Source organism: Lagopus muta, chromosome 7 (genome assembly GCF_023343835.1).
Source record: "Lagopus muta isolate bLagMut1 chromosome 7, bLagMut1 primary, whole genome shotgun sequence".
NCBI lineage: Eukaryota > Metazoa > Chordata > Aves > Galliformes > Phasianidae > Lagopus > Lagopus muta.
Genome location: NC_064439.1, coordinates 49342559 through 49363694, shown reverse-complemented (window position 1 = coordinate 49363694; position 21136 = coordinate 49342559). Strand labels below are relative to the sequence as shown.

Sequence of the window (21136 nt, the reverse complement as noted above, 5' to 3'; positions counted from 1 at the left end):
CAAAGCATGATGCAAGAAAGCATAGAGGTGCATTCTGAACACTGATCACAAAATCATCTGTGTTTCCATTTTAAATCTCAGGAAAAACTTACATGATGAATGTTTGATGAAGCTCACACAAGCTGGACAGGAAACAACTACAAAAAACAGTGATACTCTCAGATGCTTTCAGCTCCTGCTACTTGAGAAAAGAAACAATGCAGCCGTTTACTTCTCATCATTATTATCTAAAACTGCTAAGCGACAGGGAAAAGAAAAAATACGTGAGAATCTGTGAGAAGTTTGAAAAGACAAAGCAACTGTGCAAAAGTGCTGTTACTAATAACACTCTGAAATGAACTGATCAGATTCTTAATACACAAACCCTTCCTGCCCAGAGATCTCCTCTTCTTTCATTATTCTGATAGTTATGGGATTTTAATTTCTAGTTCTCATTTAGCCTGCAACTTCGCTAAACTGCTGAATGTAAGCTAGCTACTTAAAAACAAATAAATCAAATAAGTAATATTGTAGAAACTACTTCAACACATGCACTCTTACATTTAAAACCCCCAAATAAAATCTGTAAGCATGTATGCAGAGAGGAAAAAATGATTATTTGCGGTTCTGTGGAAGTACTAAAATAAAGTTTGGAGACCATTGTTTTAAGCCTCATGCTAAATTAAAACGCAACCTCTGCTCCGCTAAGCTAAGTTAATTACTTGCGTGTACTACAAAAGTCTTGGTTGCATTTTGAGCTATTATCCATGGTCAAAAGCCTCTAGCCGCTATCTTAACCCCACATTCCAAGGATAAATTTAACAAGGTCAAAAGAATCTTTGTTTAGAAGAGACGTTATCATACATTGGTGGCATGAAGAGATATCAGAATTTATATCTTATATTCTTTGTCTTTAAGCTAGGCTTTAAATAGATTACAGACTCAGCAAAGTCTCCTTTAGTTGAAGTCACACAACTTGCTATTTGTATATATTTTGGCCACTTCATGCGACAATGGATTGTTCTGATGAGAACCACAAATATTAACTTTCAGCGTACCAGCTGAAGCGCAAATTAAAGGTTAACCTTGTATCTGTTTCTGCATTTTTATCTAGCAAAGAATAGCCTTTTGACTAAGATAATTTAACTTCTACTTTTGACCACGATAGCTTTCTGAAATATAAAATCATACAAGTCGTGTCTTCCATACCTTTGCTGACAACTTATTTGGAATGAGAGTTCACCACCAGGTAACCCTTCAGAAAAGATAGATAACTAGTATGTAAAACTAATGGGTAGAAGTTTGTAAAGCTCACTAAACCCAGTAAGAGCTTTCCTCATACAAACCAGAAAAGAGCACATGGTAGAGGAGAACAATCTAAAAAAAAAAAAAAAAAAACCACTAAGAAGTTTGCTCTAGACAATATGGTGATGAACTGCAGCAATACACCTCTAGCAAGAAAGTAAAAAGGTGTTTCCTGAATCTAGAACACGTTCTATTTCTTTCCCTCTTCTTAGTAAGTGTGGAGAACCAACTACTTAGCAAGAACACAGAACCTACTTCAAGGCTTCCAATGAAGAGAAACTGGGACATATCCCATCAAAAGATGGCAGCAGAAATGCTAAGTCATGGTTTAAAACAGTGATTGAACACCTGGTGGGAAGGCAGGGACCAGCCCAGGGGAGCTCAGATGCATGCAATGTACTTGAGGAACCAGAAGGGATGAAGCCAGGATCCACACACTCCCAGACCACATTTATGGGTTGGCAGTGGAGATAAGGGTATCTTGCTGAAGATCCCTCCCTACTTGAGGTCTTTCCAAGGTGAGCAGATTTTTTCCTTTGTTTCTACATCCACAGCTGCTACATTTGTACTTATCCTTACATGCTGCGGCCTAGGACTTTGCTACCCTGCTATTATTGCTATGCTTTCCATTGCATTTTAGCACTACACAGATATAACTCAACAAAGGTGAGGGTTTAGGCTAGATAACATGCTGAGATCTCCTTGGGGGTATAGGTACAGGATTGATTACTCTAGAATAATTCACACAACAAGAGAAAATTCCAGTCAGTGAATACTGTGTATTAATTGATTGTTAAGAAGTATGGTTTTATGAAAAAACAGAGCTACTTTACTCTTACCTTTGCCCTTATTACTCTCAATATAAGTGAATTAAAGTCTTGTAGAAAAAAAATTCTGTTTCTCTTAAGCAGTAAACTATTTTAGTATTAATAGGGGCTTACTAAAAGACAAAGCTTCAGATTACAAATCCCTACTTTTTACCATCAAGGCTTATTAGGAAGAGTTCACTTAAAAAACAAACAAACAAACAAAAAACCTGCTATGGCATCATGCAACGTTATATTTGAATATGGCAAAAGGCAGAAGAAACCACAGTAAAAAGGACAGTAATTTGAAACTCATTTTCATACGTAGATTTAGCACTGAAAAACTTCAGTGGTTTTTACTTTTCTAAGACAACAGGACTTAAACTTCTCACTACTTTTGAAGATAGAAGCTATCAAGTCATTTGACTCTTTCAAAAAGTTCTTCCTTTCCAGTTAAGTTCCCAGAAGCTGCTTACACTGGAAAACCATAGCTACTACTGTACTGGGGTCTGTGCATATCATAGCAGTACTGCCGCACTGTTAGAGGAAACAACCACACATAACAAATTCATTAGCGTGTATCAGTCCTAAGGAATGAACTTAACCAAATCTTGCATGACTTAGCTCACTGCAGAAAGGGCCATCCTATAAAGCAGCAATCAGGTTCTACCTTAAATCTTCACTCAGTAGTGCTCAGTACTAAATATACAGAGAGATGTCAAGGAAGCTTCATAAACACAAGTAACTTGCAGACTGACCCATTCTGTGACCCTCCCACAGGACACTGTAATCCCTCCCATCAAATAACGTGAGAATAAATACTATTTTTTACACAGCAACACCATCAGTTAAATCAGCTCTGGATGGTCACATTCATGCTAACAAAGCACAGATCTCACACAGATGCATTAAACACAAGCAGAAATGCAAGTCTCACAATGAGAGAGAGAAGAAAGCAGCAAGAACAAGAATTTTTGTAAGGAAGCGGATGTATGTGAAAGTATTTTGCGTTCTTGAGGACAATATGCAGAAGTGAGACAAATCCTAATGCAGTTATGTTTCTGACAGCAGATGGTTCTCCTGGCTGAGCAGTAGTGAAGGTTCTTAATCAGGCCTAGAAGTACAGCAAGCCTTCACACTGCTGAAAGAGAAGCATTACTCCATTACAAGCAAGTTCATAAGCAAGTGTTAATCCCCATGCAACACAGCATTTATCATTTTTCATACAAGCGCTCATTCCAAGAGGATTATCACTTCCCCATCCTGCCCTCTGGCTGACTATGCAGGGCAGAGAAATTCTTTATTCCATATGGAAGAGGAGAGGGAGGCTGGAGGAAGCGGTGATCTCTGGCTTCCAGTGCTGCTGTAGCTACTCCAATTTGAAAGTGTGAAGAAGCAGAAGCCAATACTCCAGCAGTTCACATTCAATGAGAGTACAGATGTGGCTTTCCAGAAGCTGTCTAGCAATTAGTGACACGTGCCAGACTAGAGAGATAGCGAGGAGGGAGCTCAACCATGCCTTGCTTACGAACTTACACCTGTACAGATCCCAGCAGCCTACCTGAAGGACTGACTAAATGAACCTCAGATTTGTCTGCCCACGCAATTTTATCTAAGCTTGCTTGAATTGGTTTATGTTGAAATATCTCAGATACAACATTTTGGTTTTATAGCTAAGATCTGTGAGTATATAAATCTATTTGTGTGTGTGAGTTCATGAGATTCCAGCTGCTTTTCCTAATATATATATACACTCGCTCTTCTAGCAAACTGCACTTTGAGGTGTAAAGAGCACAGAAAAGAACAAATGTAAATTGGACTTTATTAGTCACAGGGAAATTCTGCTTTCCTTAGAGACACCATCCTCACCTCTGTGATCTTATATCTCCCTGCAGAACAGTTACAAACCATACACAGCTCACCTTGGTGCTCTTACATGAGAGATGCACGTGAAGGCGAGTTCTAGGCTAATAAGTGTCACACCCCTCACTGGGCAAAACAATACAAACGTTATTTGTAACATCCCAAACTTATACATCAAATCAGTAGCACAGCATATACAAAAACAGCTAATAATGCTGATAATTTGTACCTACCATCCTAAACAGATTCTTAAAAATGTTGCAACAAAAACTAGATTACATGAATGACATCTAGTGGACATCTCTTTTCATAACAATCAACATTTTCCAACCAAAACTGTTACAAGCTTCACATAATAAAAGCAATCACGTGAGGATCAGTGTTTGAGGGCTTTTTACTATTATTCATTTTTGCCTTCATGAAGTTAATAGCATCCTTTGGATGTGCTTTAATCTGTGCCGTATCTTAAGACTCAATGTCATTCCATAAGTCACCAAGCTTCTCAAATTCTTAAGGAAATAGTCTTCAAAAGTTTCTAGGATGGTAGATACTTTGGCAAAGTCCTTACCCATTTTAGTCATTTAAAGTGACTTCTTTGTGCATCATTCACCAACACTGGCCAGAAAAAGCTGATTTGTTGTGCTTGCACATTACCTCGTACACCAGATCACAGTGTTTCTAGCTACAACAGCAACACAAACATCCATTTACATATTCAGGATGATTATGGCAAGAATCACTGGGAGATGATGTTGCATATGCAAGTTTGAGTTCTCTTTCTTTCAGACTGTTTAAACATTTCTGCTTTGAGAGGCTGCACTGGGTTTTGCAATGATTGTGAAAAGTGCTTTCAGAACAGCAAAAGTGAAGTTTGTTCCTCTACTATTGATCTAAGAAGTATATTAAATACATTTTCTGAGCCCTTGGATCTTATTCTTTCCAGACCAGCAACAACATGAAGATCAATCTACAGATCTGGGCTCTGTTACCCTTTTCTTCCTAAGGGTTACAACTTGACACGGATATTCTTACTTGTAGTGTTCAGTAACCCTGCAACATGTTTGGAGGCTAACCATGCTGCTGTAATACAGACTAGATCTCTCACCCCACTGATGGAAGAACGTGGAAGAAACAATGAACACTACAGATAAGACAAAATTCCTGTGGCGTTTCCCTAGAGGAGATAAAAAATGAGATACTAACTACCAGCTATTGTTCCTTAACAATAATCATATTACATATAATTTGAATTTGAGAATAGTTTCGAGTTACTCATTAAAAAAAAAAAAATACCTTGCAGGCATTGATTAAAGCAGAAAGCCACAGAATTATTTCCTTCAAGAAAAAAAATATGTATTTCATGTTTTTCAATTAAAAATACATTTCATTTCTATCTGAAAATGACCTGTGTAAAGGTAAGAAGCTGTGCTACACAGATACTAGGTGAGTGGTTTTGAAGTGCTGTTTCTGTGACAGGATGGGATATGTATGAACAAAACTGTAAGTACACCTCACATCATACATTGAACATGTCTGAAACTGCCCAAGGCAAACCCACTGATTTCCTTTCCAGACAGCAGCTCTGCCCAAGAGAGGCTTGACAACTCCCTGAAAGACAATCACCAGAAAGATAACTATATAATGTTATTAGTTTTGAATAACTGGAATTCATTCTTCACAAATGTTTCCTACATGACGTCCCACAGATTATTTCTATACGTTTCTATTGACTAAAATGGTAAGGAAACAAACTCCACTCTAAAACCTCCTAACATCCAAATGGCCCTCATCACAGACAGTGAAACTAAAACACTTACATATTCAGTTTTGCTTTCTTATTTTGTAAGACCTCGGATGACAAAGGATTCTATAGCTTTCTCCCCCTTTAAGATTAAAAAAAAGAAAGAAGCCATTCCAAAAATATATGTATATATCCAGGTATAAGTCAAAACTTATCTTGAGGATAACCAAACTGTTCTTTGGAAACTGACTCCATACAGTGGAGAAAGCACGCTTTCCTGCTTGAGAGCACAAAGTTTCTATTCAGCCAATCTGAATACATTTAATTTTCATGACAAATAGGCAGTACTTTCAGCAATGACATTTCATTACTCATCACAACAATATAGGACAAGGGGCCCCCAAGGCAGGTTAAAAAGTCCAACAAATACTAAGTAGATGAGGTTCAGACAGCAAGAAGGGTCATCTTTATTTCCTGAACCTAGAACTCCCCCCAGAAATCTGTATTTCATATCTTCCCTCTGGAGAAGTTCCATCTTATCAAGCCACTGCAAACAAGAAAGATTTTCTTCCAATAAATAAATCTAAATTGATTTTAAGAGAAGAGTTTCACACACAAAACAGAAGCTTAAAAATTATTCAGGTTCTAACCTTAGCTGAGTTTAATTCCAAGGCATGTTAATTGCAGAGGTATCCAAATAAAAACAAATCAAGGCAGAAAGGAAAGTGACTACACTTCTAGGATCTTGTGTAGAATAAGCAGCATAACATTTCTGAATGACTAAAATTATTTTGCTGCTCTATCCACACTCATGAAAAGCACCTCCACCAGATCAGCTGGGCAGATAATAATCTACTGCATTTTTTCCTGTGATGAGACATAAAGGACAAGGGATGTTTATTGTAAGAATCTCAAACACTGTAAGATTCCACAATGAAAGAATGAGATGCAGGACTATAAAAATGATGCCAAGATATTTACATAACATGACTACACTCCTCTTCCCACTACTTTCATGCCTTTTACTTCATTGGGAACTTATATTTTGGTTTTCATCACATATTGAAACTGAAAGGCTTTTGACAAAGAAACTATTTCCTCACGAGAAGGAAATCTTACAGCTAGCACAACAAAGGGCTGATCCTTAGAAAATCTCAGTGATGTTTAGATATAAATCCACTCATGTTAGGTGTGATTAGTTATGGCACTGCACAGACAAAGAAAAGATAACCGACTAAAACAATCATTTGTTTCCTGTCTTGTGATTTCACTTTCTATGCAGAAGGTTGTGCCCTCTGCTCACTCTGAAAATGCAAAGGATATTTGAGAAGCTCTCATGAATGCTAAGAAAAAACTTGGAAGAGTAATAAAATCATATTTATGGGAGAGAATTTTTGGGTAGGTGGAGATTTGTAAGAGCTTGGTCTCATAGTTTTCAAAGCAACTTTTATCATTATGGCCCAAGAGCAAGCAGTCCATGCTGTTACCTAGAAGTTTGCATGCCAAAGTGCTATCCAGTTGGCTGATGGAAGGGCGATAAGCTACCTGTAAACACACTGTTATGAAAGATTCTCTGAGGAGAATTTATCTATTCCCACTGTTCCAACTGGAAAACAAATAAGTGAGCGTACAGATCTCAGCCACATTACAGGTAAGATAGTTCATTGGTGAAACCATGAGAATGAGGAAAGACCTTGTCACCCCAAATGAAAGACAGTAACACAACTTAACTTCTCTGCACATTTATGTAAACCGGATGCTTTTAAGCTCCTGATTTCCTTTGGATAATCACGGTGCAGCTGTAGCTAAACAACCTGTCTCATTACAGAAACTTGTTTAAAAAATGTACTAATTACATTTAAGATAGAGACCAGAACTCAAGGTTTGTGTTTTAACATTTGAAGCTAAGCAAATTGGGATCTAGTTAAGCTCAAGATATTGTTCCTCTTCAGAGGATCAAAGCGGTGGCCTACTGAAGCAAGATATGCTCAAAGCAGATGGTTTCTTATGAAGGGCTCAGCACTGTAAAAATTAGTTTCTTTTGTAAATTAGAATCCAGATTTCTTCGCCACTGTGGCCCTTTGCAAACTGATTGGCAAGCTTCCATGCAGACAGCTTTATGTGCACCACGAAAGACATTGTGCACTGAGAAGAAGTTCCAGATTTCTTTTCTGTGAGTTCTGGTGATGAGCAAGCAGAAATGAAAACTTCAGCATCTCACATGGTTAAAGGAGAACACTATCAGAAAATGAGAAAAATTTTAAAAGAGTACGAAAACCCTTCTCCAAACTCCACACCTCTTTGGTTAAGGACCAGATTTTCAAAGGAGCTGCACAATCTGGTAATTTCAGGAAGGAGAAAACCTAGTAGAAAACCTAGTTTTAAATACAAAAAGAAAGTTCAGTCAAGGGTTAACAAGGGTTCAGGAAAAAAATTATGCCACTAGTGTAACCATGAAGAAGTAATGAGGGAATTGGTGAAGTTAAAAATCTAAATACACACACAAAGCTGATTTGGCCTTGTAAGCAGAACAGAAAATGAAGCCATTTGCAAAGATACTCTTGCCAAACTTACGAAATTAAAACTCAGTGAACGATATATGCTGAATGCTATTGTAATTTTTTGAGTTTTTGAACAGAGCACTAGATCAATTACCACAACAATTAAAAAAACAATTAAGTATTAATTACATATATTTTAAAATATTTTTATGTGTATTTTTTTCAGATTGTCTTTTTAGGTTTTTTAGATTTAGATGTGACTCTGACCAGGTTTCTGTCACAAAAAGATATCACAAATATCTAGGTTTTGCCTTAATGTCTACAAATGTATATTCCATGATAACCCACACTTCCACAATTTATCATGGTCTGACGTTTTTTCAGCAGGATTTCAGGCTCTGCTTAACTTCAAAGTTATAATTCACTACCAACGTGCAAGTACAATCTACAGCAAATGATAATAAATTAAGGTTGAGACCATAGGAAGAAATAACATTTTGCTACCACAAACTTGTTCCAAGTTATATGCAAGTTCAGTTTCCTGAAATGTCATTTTTATTATTTGAATAAGTTATTCACTTGGCCAAAATACGTTGAAACAAACATTAATAAAAACAAGCATTGTGATAGTCACATATTAATTCAATAAGCAAAAGACAATAAATTCAGTAACTATGACAGGGGGTGACTGTCAAGTTTCAGAGTTTTGTTCTATAACTATATGGTGAACAAGCTATGGAAGCACCTATCAGTGCAACACGATCACAGCAGTGAAGGTTAGTTTCAATTTCCTAAAATTTAACTTAACTATCAAAGTAAAGTGAGAAAGAAACTGTAGAAAGCACAATAAATTTAAAGTCACCATCAAAATCATAGCCATGCTAACTCATAGAAAGTTGAGACAAGCCACAAAAGAAAAATGGCAAAAGGTACTAAAAGGATCCAAGCTTCATTTATTCAACCAAACACAGTACGGTGAAGACAAAATGTTTTGTTTAGTCAGGTTTTTGGTTTTGCTTATACAAACTTCAGACACTTCAGGTCTGTTTTGTACTTTCAACATACCAAAGTTCAAAAAGGGTAACACCAAAAGGTCACATTACAAAAAACGTGGAACAACTTGTGTAGTGGATGCTTGGTAAGGCTGGGTCACGTTGCACTACACAGCGTGCAGAGCTAGTCCTAAAAATATGGACATCCTGCTGTGCTCACCAGAGTAACAGTAGTACACCAAGATAAAAAACACTCCAGGATCAAAATCAGCATTGCAGAAACAGCCACATCATCTCAACATCTCTCAGAGACAATCTGTAACCTACTCTAGCTGGTCCAAAAATTGCTATTCTATTGACTAGGCAGTGACATGCACAAAAAAAGAAAAAAAGTCTCCTGGTTCAAGTAGGCAAAGTCTTTACAAAAAGAACTGATTAACATTTTATACCTGAGAAGGCCTGCCCTTGATGTTTGCATGGAGTTCCTCTCATTTTCTACCAAGAAAAATACTGAGTGGTGTTCAGATGTCAGTTTTCCCAGACAAATGCTGGAACTATCCTTATCAAGATTTAAAGGGGTCTAGCCAGAAATGAAAAAAATCCAGAGTGCCAAGCTGGATGCAAACATGAGTTTTGATAACAAATGCCAGAAACTATGAAAAAAAAGAATAGACTGATTAAGTATATATGCCCAGATTTCCCTAAGCTAGTACAACCTTCATCAAGACAACCAAACGATTAGCTAGAAAAGAACAAAGTTTTGTTTACTTGAAGAGTTTCCCATACAAGACAGAACATAAAGCTTGCAGCAAATTTTTTTCCTCTGCTTGTTTATATGATGAAGGTCATGTTATTTTAAGGAATTTCAGCCTTTCATTAGATGTAGCAGGCTATGAACTCTATTGTGGAGATTGGAGGTCTGGTTAATTTTTTTTCTAACCTGTTGTCTGAATGAGCAGCAGCAATTTGCAGGAAACTCAGTGGAAAATGTCTAATTTACAATAACTCCCTGACTTCCATAGCCACTTTCCAAGATTGTTTTTGGAAACTCACAAGGTAAAAATAAGTCAGAGACAAAAAATACATATATATATCAGTTTGTGACTGGTATGAAAGTCAGATCATCCTTAAAATGAAAAAAAAAAAAAAAAACCTGCTTTCTCTGTCAGATGAAAAAAAAAAAATCTAGGCACCGTGCTAGCTTTAATGTCATCCAATTTCATTAAACCCTTTTGATCTATTTCAGTGTTCTGTTACTAATCTACTGCTGACGAAGAAATATGCAAAATGCTCAAACTACAATGAACAACAGAACCTTGTCCTACCTAGACTCAGATACATTACAGAATACAGCAGGTCATGGGAAAAGTCAGTTCTCAATCTCATAATACATAAAGTCATGAATTTCAAAAACAGAATAAACCTCATGCTTTGTTTACCTGGTATGGAACAATACTGCCATGAGCTGTACCCCAGCGTTTAGCATCAATTTTGCAGTTAAGGTAATTAGCTGCTACATAAGTAAGACATGCAACCTGGAAATAGAAAAAAAAGTGAAGTATTAAAAAAACCTCAAAGTTCACTGGCAACTTCTTTAAGATTCATGCGTACTTGAATGGCATTTATCTACACAAGGCAAATTATGTCACAAAAGCATCTTTTACATATCACATATTATGAATAGCTTGAAAAAGACATGAAAGTGATTGTTTAAGTAAAACTCATACAGTAAAGAAAAAAAAAAATAGGTTTCCATAACACTAGTAATGCCACGCAAATCTAGCATTAAACTGCCTTTAGAAATAAGGCAGTATTACCCTAAACACTTTGCAGAATGGTCAACAGGCACAAAGTGTCCTGTCCAAACTTTAAAAGGGAAAAAGAAGCACAACAAATTTGTGAGCTACAACTCCCATTTCCTGAATCTCAGACCCAGGCTTAAATCACAAAGACATTTTCTCAGTCACAAGATCTTTGTTTTCTCCTGTTCTCCTTCAAGTTACAGAAAATATTTCAGAATTCTTCAACTCCCACATATCCTGAAATATGAAGAGGTAGGTCATTTGACACTAGAAGATAAGGAATGAGTTATCGAGTTAATAGTAACACAGACAAAAAACTGATAGAAGACACTGAAAAATACAGCAAACTTTAGTAACCATAACATCAGGGTAAACATTTCATAAAGCACAAATATATCTTAGGAAAAGAATGAAACCTTATGATGCAGTACTGCATGAAATCAGTAGTTCTGCCATAGTCACTGTTAGATTCTTCATCACTATTTCTTTGGGAGAACTGTGTGGGACTGTATCTGAATCCAAGTAACACATGAAAGCATTACAATTAGGTTCTCACTAATTCATCAGATGATGCATTTGTTTCACACTTGAATACTTGGGAAATACTTGTGAAAGTAAGTAAAATTGCTTGCTTTTATGGTAAGCCAACTTTTTTTTTTTTCCAAAAAGATTTAATTCTATCTAGAGGAGATGTCTGAAATTTCATACAATGCTCAGTGTTTACACCGTTCTGTCACTACTAATCTACATCAAAATGCTGAGCAATTAATTTAAAGTCCACCAGTAATATGTGCATTATATCAGAATTCCTTTAAAAAATTCATTTTCCTTCCTTCACGTGCTCTGAAAAGGCAGCATGAGTACATCAGTTCCATATTTAAAGCAGATATATAATAGTAAGTCAAGTTTATGTTGATTCAGACTGGCAGAAAACCTAGGAAGATGTACAGCAAATGATAATTTAGCTGCTTCTGAAACACTACTAACTAGAAATACAGCACACTACTCCTGAGAACCGTTGGAAAACACTCTGTAGCCATTAAGCTGCAGCTTATTCTATCAGTGTCACTTCATTCAGCTAAAATGTTAAACACTGTCTACTCTAGCCCTAAGTAGGAGAAAAAAATCTCAGCAATAAAGGAAATGGACCTGTGAAGTACGTAGAAAGGACTTTTCCTTCTTGTTTGCAACTTTCCTCAGTAACACAGAATGAAACACTCTATTATTACAGTTAGATGAGTCACAAAAAAATTATTTATTAATAACATATATCCTAATCTCATTGTTCCTCTCATTTTTCAATCTGAGGTAACACCACAGTGATATTTTTCTACCACAGCAAATGGTTATGCAACGATGACAAAATTCATACTACATTAATTGCAAGATATTGTTCTTAGCTGTGTGCAGCACTACACAACTGCTATATTACAAATTTCACCCACGGGTGAGAAGCATCCACTACAGCAGGCTAAGACACAAGGCATCCTGCCTATTTAGTCTTCCCACTTTTGGATGGAAATGCTAGATAAACCTTAATTGTGAGAAGGACATAGTGAACTGAAACTGAGCAAGTCACAAATCCTACCACATTAATATCAGGTTCAATCAAGTCAAGATGTCACTGCACTTGCTGTCTATGCTGTAGAGAAACAGAAGTTCCGCAAGAAAAATTCTAACCTTGAAATACTACATATTTGTAACAGCTTTGCAAATTGTTTGAGGTGTATATCATTCTTTTAACAGTGGAAAACAAAGAGGTACACATTTCTCCAAAGCACTTGTACCCAATACAATAGAAAAAAAAGATTTAAAACACAGCATTCAATGGGCACTGGAATTGCACCCTTAAAGGCTTGTTTCAGAAGCAACAGCCAGCAAACACCAGGGAAGTCAGAAGGTTGTCAAAGACTGTGCACGTATAGAACTAAAAGTTGCCTGGAGCATGTTAAGGCCTCAGTCTGAAAAACATCTCCCTTTCAGTCAGTGTGTTCATCTTTTGCTTTAATACATGCATCCATGTATCTTGCTAAAATTGTTTACAATTTTTCTTCAGTAAATCATGAAGGAAAAAAGCTTCAAGTTCCTTCTGAATTTCTTCTGAGTTGCATATCTTGTTTACAGTCAAATTACTCAGTCAAAAGGAAGTATTATTTTTATTATCATCATTATTATACAAATAAACTTGTATTGACCACATCAAAGCAAGTATTTCAGCACTTTGTGTTGTATGCATACACATACTTAGTTGAGTAAACTTCGTGGCATTCTGCCCCATTAGTAATAACTGTCTAATGAATTTAGCAGACTTAGAACACTTGCTGCTATTCCTACAGTCTCATGAAACTGTTAGAGCAGTCCCAGGAATACTGTTTTTCCCTTTCTTTCTTTTCCTGGCTCATTTCACTCCCCTTGATCTCACTGACATCCCCTTATTGTCACCGACATAACGCTATCTACAAGATCTTCCAGCATTAATGCTCTATGTCCTCAATAAGAAACCCAGAACTTATCCAGAAGCAAACTTCTAACTAAAAGCATTATAAATGACAACTCAAAAAACTTCTCTACAGAGATGATATCCCCCGTAGAAATATTGTTAACAAAAGCAGTATTTCTCCAAACTCCTCTGCATTTCAAGACTCAGAAAAGATCTCGTAGCTTAGAGGTAATTTCTGCACAGAATAGCTACAACTTAACTTCTCAAAATGGAGATTGATTTGTATTACCTTTTCAGTTATAGATTTTTAAATATAGGTTTAAAACTGTTTTCTTGAATCATCTCTCCCTTCAGTAATAAGAGATCTATAAAAGTAACCTTTGGACTGGTAACATTAAAACATATCTAATACAAATAATACATCTCTTTATTCATTTGCTTGCAGAGGCAGATTACATACATAAATATGTATAATCACATCTCTACAGATAGGCATTTCTCTATTTCACATCAGTAAAAGCAACACTCCTTAAGATTCTTTTCTGCTATTAGTCTTGACAGCCAAATCACACATTTGTTATATACTTATCTAAACCAGAACAAAAAGAGACCTGCATTAAAGTCTGAAAAGTTATGCTCAAACTATGGCAGAATCAGACAGATGGGAAGCAAGATATCAAGAGCCACAAGGTGAATAGACAGAGAAAAGAGACAGAATTTCAAACGATTTTTTTTTCAAGATAGCACATCAAACAATTTATTACAATGAGTTCACTGAATCAGTCCATCATTTATGTGCAAGCTCAACAAGTGTAATGAACAACAAAAGACAGTAACTGTAAAGAGGAGAAAAAACACATTTTAATTAAATTTGTTACTTTCTTCACTCTCCAACATTGTGTCTATTTCACTATATACCTTAAGATGGTGATTCTTACTCAAGTTGATGTTTATTTTTTCTCATTTTTATTTGCTCTTTCTTAGGGAGGACATGTAAGTTTCCAGAAACTTAGAGAAAGGTGTTTTACAGCAGTAAAGATCATTGTTTTACAATATACTATGAAATTAGTAACCCAAATATTAAAGCTCTGTAAGGAAAAACCATCCTGAAAACTTCCAGTGCCTTATATTGTTGAAAGGCCAATCGTCTTCCAGAAGAGGCCTCAACATTGCCACAAGCTGTCAGTGAGCATTACCTTATACCTGGGCAGATAAGGGACTCCCTCCCAGCCTGAAGTTTAGAGCTCAGCAGGAACTTCAGAACAGCATGAGTGCACCATACGTCTATATGGCAGGCAGACAGCCCTGCTTGCAACTACACAAAGTCATTGCCAACAAAGAGGAAGGTATTAGGAATTCATCATTAGCATCCCTACATCCGTGCAAAGGAGATCCAACCTTACTCTGAATTCCAAATTTGAATTCCTAACTGTCTTGTATTATTTTCCCTCTCTTTCCATAGCCTGTAGTGCTGCAGTTGCTTTCAATTTGTGCAGAGCAAAAAATTTGCAAATTCCATAAGTGACTTTGAAGAGGCCTGTGAAAGGAACCTGAAAATGCAAGACTGTGATCATGTAACCTAAGGTTTGCTGTCAAAGAGTCTCCACCCGTTCCAAAAAATGTCTGTGGTCACACTATGAGCACCAGCACTCTGGGTGAAAAGAATTTTCTTTCTGCTTGTGCTCATTCTTTGAATGTGAACATCCATTAACTGATTGCGAGTTACTTCTCCACAAAATACAACTCCTGGCATGGAAGTACCAGCACACGGAACAATCCCAACCACAACTGCATCAAGAGGAAATCAAATCCATACTGACCAATAGCTACAAGTTTAGAATAGATCTCACTATGCTATAGAATAGTAGGATCTATTTTAGGGTATTCAACTCAGACACTTAAGTAGGTACCCAAAACTGTGCCAATAATCACATGCAGCTTATGAGACTCACTGATTAAAGATAACCATTTGATAGAACAGCCCTTTTAGAAATGATGGCACGCAGTAAATCACATTCACAGAAATTAAGCATTAGGGAATGCTTAATAAACTAATAACAATAAAAATACTATGAAAACACAAGCAATAAAAAAATGAAGTATTTTAAAACCCTATCTTAGATATGAGACATGAATTTTCAGCAGGAAAGAAAATAAGAGATCAAAACAAGCTGAAGTTGACACAGTAGCACACTGAAACACTTCAGTACAAAAAATGTCTAAAAACTAGATTTGCTTTATTGAAAACCTTTCAACTATGTAAATATGGAGAAACAGATAAATGAGATACAGAAACAAGATGCTTTTGCATAGCAGAGAACTGAGTTCAGTAGAATGCATCTACAGGAAAAAGAATCAATGAATGATTTTTTTTTAACTAGCTATTTAGAGCTAGAGAAGACCAGAATGAACATTTCTGTGCTTCTCACAGCTACAGCATCAAGCTGAGACCTCTTGATTACAGTTCAATTAGTATTAACAACAGCAAAGTCTTGATGCAGCTAATAGATAAAGGACCTGAAACTTCAAAAAACAATTATTATCAGCACAGTTCCAAGCAGAAGTGGCAAAGGAACTCCTACCTCCTTAATGATCATATAATCTAATAGCACTGACATGAAAGAGGAAAAAATATTTTTGTAAAGCTGAAGAATTGAGTATGTTTACAACAGAAAGATCAATTTTCTTAATTAAAACCACATTTCAATTATCTTTTCCTGAAAAAGTAAATAAAGTTACCATTTTCAGTGGTAAGGCACTGGAAGAACTTATGAAGTTACCTATTTATGGTTTATGCCCCAAACCCTGGAGACTTCCAAGGTGAGGCTAGTTAAGGCCCCAGGCAACCTGACCTAGGTGCTCCTGTCCATTGCAGGGGAGTTGGACTAGATGGTCTTCATAGGTCCCTTCCAACACGTAAGATTCTACAATTAGTTCCTATTTCAGCTTCATAATAACATAGCAACAGTTCTAAGGAATCAGTAACTCAAAAAAAATAATCAAAGACATTACTAAACAACTTTCAATCACTCGTTTGATTGGGGAAGTAGTATATGACCTTCTGACTCATGTAAATACTAGGTACGTATTTAAAATTTATAGCTAACTTTTAAGGGAAAATGCAGCCCAAATATTCCACCGAATCTCCTAGAGAATCCCTGCTGGCCTTTATGAGCACCACATGTCCTGCACATTGCACACGCTGCCATCTTGGGTTCCTTTCAAAAAGGCAGCTCCTTAAAACAAGGGTGATTCATCCACTGAATTTCAAGTTTCCACTCCAAAGAATAAAGACATTGAGTTTCTCAGGAGGGGAAAAAAAAAAAAAAAGCCATCAACGTATTTTCCCATAACTAGTTACTGGAAACAGATGAATCACTTTAACAGTAACTTTAAAAAACAAATCAATTTTGGGCAATTCCAGGACATAAAATATTCAGCCAAAACAGTTAAAATTTTGGCAAAGTTGTTAGCAACTGAAACCAGACTCTGATAACAGACATATCAGACAACCTTAACAATAACTGACACTTCTAAAATCATTTTCTCCTTTCCCCACCTTCTGTGAAGGAAGAATATATAATAAATGCATTATCTTCTATGTTTCTATGCCATTATGCTAGGACCATGAAAAATGAAACATACAAAAAGTTTATTTTGCTACATCTTATACATATTTTTAAAATACTGTAATACATTTTGTAATATTATTTCTTAGTTGTAGCACTTCCCACTAAGAGCCTATGATTTAACATGAATTATAACTTAAAATACTTAAGGCTTAATTCTATTGGTGCTGGCTGTATTTCATTTTCTGTTTAGAAGTAGCACAAACCAAACTCCTAGTGTGGCTTCTACCCATGCAAAGAACTGCAGCATACTTGCAAAGAACAAAATAATCCGAGCTTAAAAGCTGTAGCTGAATGTGATGGTTGAGAAAAAAAGAGCATAACATGCAAAAAAAAAAATATCCAGACAGACTTTGCTTATATACAAACTAATTACCTGAGAGAACAGGCAACAAAATAACTTCAGTGATTTTCTTATTAATTGCAACAGGGTAGTTAGTACCTAGAGGCTCCAATTTGGACTCCACACACGCTTTGCTAAGGATTCTACTATTTCATTGAATCAGTAAGAAAAATGGTTTTCCATGCTAAGCTGCCAACACCCAAAAGGAGCTGTATTAAAGCACTTCTCGTTTTTGATCTTATGATCAGAAACAGTGCCATGTACAAGGAAAAGTATTCATACATCTAATTAGCATCTACAGTGCTGAGCTAGTACATCTATAGCACTCATCTTCACCTCATTAGCACTTATACAAAAAAAAACTAAAAAGCATGACTTCTGATGAAGCCATTACTACCCACTCTGCACATTATCATCCCTCCACAAAATAATGGTAGCTTCAGTAGCTTTAGGCAGATTTTTAAACTTCTCATTTGGTACGTAGAAAGCAGCCAGGTGGACTTGGCTGGGTGAGAAGTGTGCAAATACTCCACACTGCTATTAACACAGTCAAACCTCTACTGGTTGTAACAGCCTCCATTGTTGTTCAACCTTCTGGCACACCTGGGCCACAGCAAGTGAAAAAAAATTGCCTTAGGCCACATAAAATATTTAATTACTGTAAGCAAAAAATATCGCATTGACTATATTTTAATATATTTAAGTAAGGAACAAAACCTTTTTTTAATAAATGTATTAAAACTTTAAAAAAGTAGGCAACAAAAACATAAAACTAAAAGGCTAGACACGTATGGAACAGTGACAAAAATCAAGGTTTTCAGGACAGCTGAATTTTACTGAGTCTTTCTTAAACCAGCCCAGAACACAACAGTACCCAAGGCACTTGCAGATATACTGATATTTCCTAAAAACAAAAACTCTTTCAAATACTAAATCAGTTAAGTATTGCTGCAACAGTAGAAAATACTAGGAAATATCAAATTATCAATAATGGAACATGAAGACAGTGGAGATCAAAATAACTCCTCATCCTGGTTTGTTCAAGAACCATACCATTTTGTCATGCAACTTCCCTTGCAGAACGATTCAGAAGCCTATCCATAACTTTCACTCCTTTAATACAAAATAGCCATTTTGTTGTACAAAAAGAGATTGAAAAGATTAAGGAGAAAACACATGGAACTTTCACACACAATCTACATCAAGTAGACTGTTTGCTCTGAATGAAGTTTTAGAATTTAGGTTGGAAATAAGGAAAAAGCCTTTCACAGTGAGGGTGGTGAGGTACTGGGAACAGGCTGTCCAGAGATGTGGCAACCATCCCTGAAGATTTTCAAGGTGAGGTTGGATCAAGCCCTGGACAACCTGATTTAGCTGTGTATGTACCTGTTCACTGCAGGGAAGTTGGACTAGATAATCTTTAAAGGTACTTTTCAACTCCAAGGTTTCTATGATGTTCATCATCTTGTATGACAAGACAGCATCATCAAAAAAGCAAAGTATTTCTTCTTTTTATCAGAACCTCTTTTCCAGTAAAATCCCACAAGAGGATTTTTAAGGGGAACCTTTACTTTCTGCTGGTTTTGCACATGGTACAATAACAAATCTACTGTTGCACGTACAGAAATAGAGGAAGATGGGGAGTAGACGTACAATAATATTACTTCAGTAGAGCAGTACCAGTATTTTAGTTTCGTAATTTTAAAACCACAAGGTTTTTGAACACTGCCCATTAATTGCTAATGTGCTAGTGGACTACACGGATGATACAAGAAGCAAACTTGTGGAACTGAAAGAAATAGCACAAATTTTAATGCACAAAATAAATGCTGCGAAGTTAGAAAAATAAAATTAACAAGTTAATTTGTTCACGTTGTTTTCAAGCACTGTAATGCTGCCTGCAACACAAATGGGGTTAACCTAGACAGTTGTTAAGCCAGATACAAGTTAAAAAGAAACACTGTCCAAAGTTCTATTTGATTTGAGAGATGAGTTAGTACTATCAATGCATCAGAAATATGGCATTTCTGCATAACACTATAAATAGTGACAAGTTTGCACATCTCTTTCTGAAAGTGTCTCCTCATTAGAGTTAGAAAATTTAACTATTCAAGCATACTTAATTTTTTGGTACTAAAGTACTTTCATATAATTTTCATCATAGAAATCTAGTACTACAAACATTCATTCCAAAGAAGGCAAGGCATTTTTACAAATAGCTGAAGTCTGACTTTCAGGCAGAGATGCATGTCATGCAGTACAGAATAGCCCTCAGATTAATTCAGGCACTCATGCTGCACCATCATGGTGGCAGCTCTTCCCTGTCATCTGGCCCTGCCCAGCCCAGCCCCAGGCATGCTCCCATCATTCAGCAACAACCAACATACCAGAATACTATTAACAGTGTTTTGGCTCAAACCAGGATACTTTGCAGTTCACTTATGAGCTAGAAATAACAACATACAGAATGATAGAAACATGGAGAAACATGGTCATGGCAGCCAAAATCTCATCAGACCAATAAGTAGTAGTTAGTCCAAATTTGCATCATCATTCTCCATTGTTTCACTTTATTAAATAAAAAAGCTAATCGAAGTTACCTGAGATGGTCTCATCATACAAAGCACTGCTCAAACCTTAGTTATCATTATTATAGTTATTCAATCAGCATACACAAAAATGACAGGCTTGTGAAGGCTTAAGAGACCTCCAGAGGCTCAACAGCACACTGAAATCACTAGTTTTACTTAATTACAATTTTTCTGTAACTTAAAATTGAAACCTGTTCCATCAAATTACAGCTCTTCAGCTTTCTTTGCAAAAAATCTTGAAAGGCCCTATCCAAATCAGGCCAATGTAGAGAGCGACTTCTAAAAACTTCAGTGAGTTCAGAGGCGAGTTTTAAGGATATCAGTCATAGAATCATAGGAAGGTTTACAATGGAAGGGATCTTAAAGGCCCTCAAGCTCCAACCTCATGGGAGGGACACCTCCTAATAGATCAGATTGCCCAGGGCTTCTCCCAACCCAGCCTTGAAGACTTTTAAAGCTGCACTTCCATAGCTTTTCCAGGCAGTAAAAAAGGCATTTTAGCCTGTGCCAGTATCTTACCACCCTCATGATGAAGGATTTTCTTCTAACATCTTATATAAACCTATCTTCCTTCAGTTCCCCATCCTGTCACTACATGTCTTTGTAAAAAGTCCCTCCTCATCTTACCTGTGGGCCCCTTGTTGTGGTTTAACCTGGCAGGTGGCTCAGCACCACACACTTGTTTGCTCACTCCACCCCTTCCTATTAGAATGGGTGGGAAAAAAGAAGAAAAAAAAAAAGTAGTACAACTTGTGAGTTGAGATAAAACCTTTTCACTAAGATAAAGAAAGAGAGAGAAAATGCATTTGTGTATACACATAACGAGTGATGCACGAGCAATTGCTCACCATCTGTCAAACAACATCCAGCTAGTCCTTGAGCAGTGGAAGGAAGCCCAATGAACTCCCATCTTTTCCATGCTTTCCTTCTACATGATGTCATATGACACAGAATATCCCTTTAGCTGGTTTAGATCACCTGTCCTGATTTTCTTCCCTCCCAGTTCCTTGTGCCCCTTTAGCCTCTCACTGGTAGGGCAGTAGGAGAAGCTGAGAAAACTGGAACAGCCTTGGCTGTGTACAGCACTGCTCAGCAACAACTAGAAACATCAGTGTGTTACCAACATTGTTTTTCTCCTAAAAAA

General features: G+C 36.6%; 1 protein-coding gene across 5 annotated transcripts in view; it reads right to left on the bottom strand.

Annotated features, from left to right (window-relative positions):
* The window catches only part of SUGCT (succinyl-CoA:glutarate-CoA transferase), a 328914-nt gene that overhangs the window by 255712 nt on the left and 52066 nt on the right, over positions 1 to 21136 (bottom strand). For all 5 annotated transcript variants that reach the window (XM_048951255.1, XM_048951256.1, XM_048951257.1 and 2 more), the window contains exon 9: positions 10627 to 10722. In XM_048951255.1, the coding sequence (XP_048807212.1) occupies positions 10627 to 10722 (96 nt within the window). The remainder of the gene's footprint in view (positions 1 to 10626; positions 10723 to 21136) is intronic.